The sequence below is a fragment of the Ammodytes marinus genome (genome assembly GCF_949987685.1).
Source record: "Ammodytes marinus genome assembly, chromosome: 19".
Taxonomy (NCBI): Eukaryota; Metazoa; Chordata; class Actinopteri; order Uranoscopiformes; family Ammodytidae; genus Ammodytes; species Ammodytes marinus.
Window position 1 is genome coordinate 23,971,165 of NC_137223.1, and position 5,000 is coordinate 23,976,164.

The window sequence follows — 5,000 nt, forward strand, 5'->3', positions numbered from 1 at the left end:
AACAACTAAAACAACCATAAAACCATCTCCAAAACTCTTTAATCTCTTGTGTGTGTGTGTGTGTGTGTGTGTGTGTGTGTGTGTGTGTGTGTGTGTCTGCGTGCGTGTGTGTCTGTTTTCATGTCTTACCTGCAGCCCCTCTATGGCGAGCCTCAGCATACTGGGCGTGAGCTTGGACGCCTGTTTGAAGGTGAAGTTGCTCCAGTCGATGATGAGGATGAATCCGTTGACCTGGAGCTCTGGATCTTCTATCATGGACTCCAGAGACAAGAGGATCGCTCGCAGGATGTCCACAAAGGTGTATCTGAGGAAGATATGGAACAGGGATGATTTATTTGATATATGAGGAAAAATACAGACGCAAACAGACATGGTTTAGTCAAAAAAACACCTAAATGTGCTGTTTGGATGTTTATTTATCCTAGTTTTTATTTTTTATTATGACGTGTTAACTAAGCAAAAAAGCCAAAAATCTCAAAAAACTATATATAAGTTCAGTCCATTAAAGGAATCCTTCACCCAAACGGAACCAACGTTCTATCATTACATTTTTTTTTTAAATGAATGAGGTTTGTCTTCCCTCAGTCTTCCCTTGGCCCAGCTGTCCTGTTAATCCCAGTGTGACGTCACACTAGTAAAAATGTAGGGTTAGACAGTGAGACCATAAAACACTCTCTCTGCCTTTTCTCAGGCTATGATGAACCTATTTCTAAAATGTTTGCACCTTTCTACTACACAGGATCTCAGAGTTCAATACACCTTCATATTTCCACCGGTGAAGTTGGTCTTTAACCATTTGCCAATGGTGGGACGGTCCTTTATCCGAGTTGTATTTGTATTTCTCGTTAAAGAGAGAATGTGAGATGTGTGGCATTATTTTATTCGTGCCATACCTTTGCTGTTGCTGAAACAAAGCCACATTGTTTGCCTGTCAACATACATTAAATATTAACGGCTAAAAAACTCCTGGGTGTATTTTCGGGATAACGGGCCACCATCTGATCAATGGCCTATAGGTCCAAAGGGAAATATATATTGGGACTATTGAACTGTTGGAATAACGGGCCGTCAAACTTATGGGTTAGTCCCCAAGTCCCGATCAAGACCTGGGGCCTCATTTATAAACGTGGCGTAAACACACAGAAGACTTTGCTACAGGATTTAATAAGGGATCCAGCCCTGTTTGGTGTTTGTATAACTCATTCAATAGATATGTTGACATTTTTTCTCATAATTTTTTCATTCATAATCCAACTCATAAAAATATGACTACCCAATTAAATCAATGGGTCTGGTTGGTTATAGTGTTGAATAAACTTTACGGTATAGCTGATATAACAAAATATAATGGAGCCCCTATCGTGTTTGTTTTAGAAAAATTTAGCCGAACAAGCATTCTCCAGGATTGCTGACTGCACCTTTAATTGCAATCCAATCATAGAATCATACATTTTTTTTAATTAATTTAATAATTTTTTGGGGGATTCATTTCTCCTATCTGGACATAACTTAAAATGTGAAAAAGATTGAATAATTTTATGTCCTCATGTCATATAATAAATCCCATTTAGAACAGACATAAACAGGATATTTTTGTCCATTAGTGTGACTTCTTTCTAGTGTAATTAAGGCAAAACGCTTGAGTGTATGTGTTGTTATAACTGCCATCAGCTGTCAGCGTGTGGCTTCTGGTGCTGTGCTCTGCCTCCGTGAGTTTTCGTATTCAACACTCTCATTTATTGTTTAATTTTTTTTTGCTGTTGCCCTCATGACAAAGGCATTAAGAAAAACTATGTAAAAATAGCATTATTCGCACTGATGGTCTCGTTTGCTGTTACATGTCATTTATGATCATCAGAGGAAAAATTAAGACTGTTTCAGAAATATTCAAAAGTCCCTCGTAGCACCTTTAAAGTACATACTAGTCTATATACAAGAACATACAAGATAATCTAAAAGTATTTCTAAAATGTATTGAATAAAATGCACAATATAAAACAACCAATTCATTATTACAGCCTGATTCATGTTCAGCTAAACGGCTCCATTATGTTTTTATTAACTGCGATATCATAAAGTTTATTCATCACGTTAACTAGACCCGATGAAATTAATTTATTTGGGTCGTCAAGATTTTTATGAATTGGATTTATGAGGTGAGAAAAGGTCGACGTCTGTATATAAATTCTGGTAACACACACACACACACACACACACACACACACACACACACACACACACACACACACACACACACACACACACACAGCCAATCAAAATCATATCCTGAGCCCTACAGTCCCATTCACTGCAAACTGTATTCATACATTGTACTCATTTACGACAGAGAAAACCATAAGAATTAGACTTTCTGAACCAACAGTGTCCCAATTATTTCATCTGTGTTCACCTTAAACGAGAAGGAAGAATGGTGTGTGCAGATTTATCCAAGAAAAAAATTACACTATGGATAAAAAAATGTCTGTCTGTCTGTCTGTCTGTCTGTCTGTCACTTAAATTTCAAAATGAATGTGCAACAGTTCTTAGTTTAACTTGATGTCCGTCTACTCAAATGTAACTGTAATGTAACTTGTAACTTTTGTCAGATTTGAGAGTGTCCACATCATTTTAGCCATGCAGTATAAATTGCCCATCTTGGCATTGTCTTCCCCAAACTGATAAAAGTCGAGATAGTTTTCTGATAGACTTTGGTTGTGTGGTGCTGAATGGACAGCTCCATAAACCACATTCCACTCATTAGAATGGATATTTAAAACACTAATATCGTTGTCCTGTTTCTCTTTGTATGTCTAAGCAATTAAACCTTACCACAGACTTCAATAATACACCAACACCACCGCCTACATCACGCCCAAGTCTACCTTACCTGCTGGGGCCCCATACTTTACATTTCTAACATATAACTTTGGTGTAGGCTACTCAATATATCTGGGTTCACAATAGGGCTCTGCTGGCAAATAGACTTTAAATGAATACTTCACCCATAAGGAACCGGCTTTCTATAATTATATTATTATATTTCGCTATCATAATATAATGAATTTGGTTTTTTCTTCCCTCAGTCTTTCCTCAGTCTTCCCTTGGCCCAGCTGTCCTGTTAATCCTAACCCTACATTTTTACTGAAGTGATGTCACATTAGTAAAATGTAAGGTAAGACAGTGAGACCATAAAAACACTCTTTCTGCCTTTTTCTCAGGCTGGGATGAACCGATTCCTAAAATGTTTGCACATTTATTACATAGGATCTCAGAGTTCAATACACCTTCATATTTCCACCGGTGAAGTAGATCTTTAACCTTTAAACAGACTTCATACCCCCCACTTAACACCACCTACCTACATACCCAAATCTTTATTACCTGCTCTGGTCCCAGTTGGCCGCGAACAGCACCAATATTTTCCTTCCGTACCGGTCCAGATTGGATAGCACACCGGGGAACCCATCTTTCAGCGCCTGTTTAATCCCCGGGTCGGTCGCTTTCAGGTTCTTGAACATATCCAGGTTCTGCTGCCGATACTCAAAATACTGAGCGAGCAGCCTGAACGCCTCGAAGTGGTTGAACTTCCGCGCTCGGAGGAACCTCAAGATGAAAGGGTCGTCCGTCCTAAGGAACCCGATGTCCGGCCTCGTGATGATCATGTCCCGCACCTCCTGGATGTCCTGGTGCAAAGTGTCCTGGTTCTCTTTCAGCTCCACCTTGGCCTTCTCCAGCGTCTCCGGAGAGAGGCCAGCCTGTAAGTGAGTCATCTTTTTTAGCAACAGCTGTCCCCCTCCTCCCTCGCTCTCTCTATAAAAACGGAGGGACCACCACACCACGCGATTATTTGTTATAGCGTATACCTCCAGGGGCAAGCAACAGGGTAAAAAATTACTATTTTTTCTTTTTCCTTATGCGCTTTTCCTAAATCAGACGCCGACTTCAGATGGTGATTGGAGGCCTGCTGCTGTAGCTCTGTAATCCACCATGAACTGGCACAGACCCTGGTGGTGGTGCTCCCGCTATGATGCTCCTACGAGGCATTATCACCATCCACACATCACGGGGCCGTCTTCACTTTCACTTTTTACGCACAAAAACATTATTTTCTATTCCACCTTTCCAAAAAGATTCAACTTTATTGTACTGTTAAAAAAATTCAAAATATGTTGTAGTTGCCACCATCTATTTATCCATCCGTCCATGTACAGTCTGTAGCCTATGTCATGACTTCAAGCGGTGGCACATCCAACGTGCTGTTGCTGTTTCAGAACCGACACACAGGCGCGTTCCCCCTCCATGTCAAAAGCCTCTCTCTCTCTCTGTCTCTCTTCCTCTCTCTCTCTCTCTCTGTTTATATATCTCTCTCCCTCTCTCGCTCTCACTGTGGCACAATGACGACAACGAAAAGCATCACCTTCTTTTCACCAGGCAATGCGGCACACGAGCTTGCAGTAAGCGCCTGCTATGTCAAGGGATATTCAGCCTATAATATCATATAATCCTCATCATAGCCACATAGAGCATCCATCCCCTATACGCTTTCAAAGGGTTATCTCCATCCGACCGATGGACGCTGGCTGCCGGTCGGTCGAAGCAGATGTGGCCGCTCGTCAAGTCAGAAATCACCGCTTGCTTCTCCAGAAAATGTGGGGTGTGAATTTGGATCCAAAATCCAACCCCGAAAAAAGGCGAGGTATCCCGGCTAAATATCCAGCAGTACAGGTGTCCAGCGAGGTTTGTTGGAAGGTTGCTGGGTCTTTTTTTTTTGGAAAGGGGTGGGGTGGAGACTGGGGAGGGGATTACGGTCTATATGCTGCCCGTCTGTTCGCTGGTAAAGAAAGTGAGTGACAACCAGAGAGCGAGAGAGAGAGAGAGAGAGAGAGAGAGAGAGAGAGAGAGAGAGAGAGAGAGAGAGAGAGAGAGAGAGAGAGAGAGAGAGAGAGACAGTGTGTGTGTATGGACGCCACCAGTAGGGGGTAGGGAGGGAGCGAGGTGGG

General features: G+C 41.6%; 1 protein-coding gene across 1 annotated transcript in view; it reads right to left on the reverse strand.

The window, feature by feature from the left end:
* The window catches only part of clvs2 (clavesin 2), a gene marked incomplete at both ends in the record, with an annotated part of 22,620 nt that extends 18,850 nt beyond the window's left edge, over nt 1-3,770 (reverse strand). The window contains 2 exons of the mRNA XM_080047966.1: nt 130-304; nt 3,382-3,770. Coding sequence (XP_079904092.1) covers nt 130-304; nt 3,382-3,770 — 564 coding nt within the window. The remainder of the gene's footprint in view (nt 1-129; nt 305-3,381) is intronic.
* Nucleotides 3,771-5,000: the final 1,230 nt, after the last annotated feature.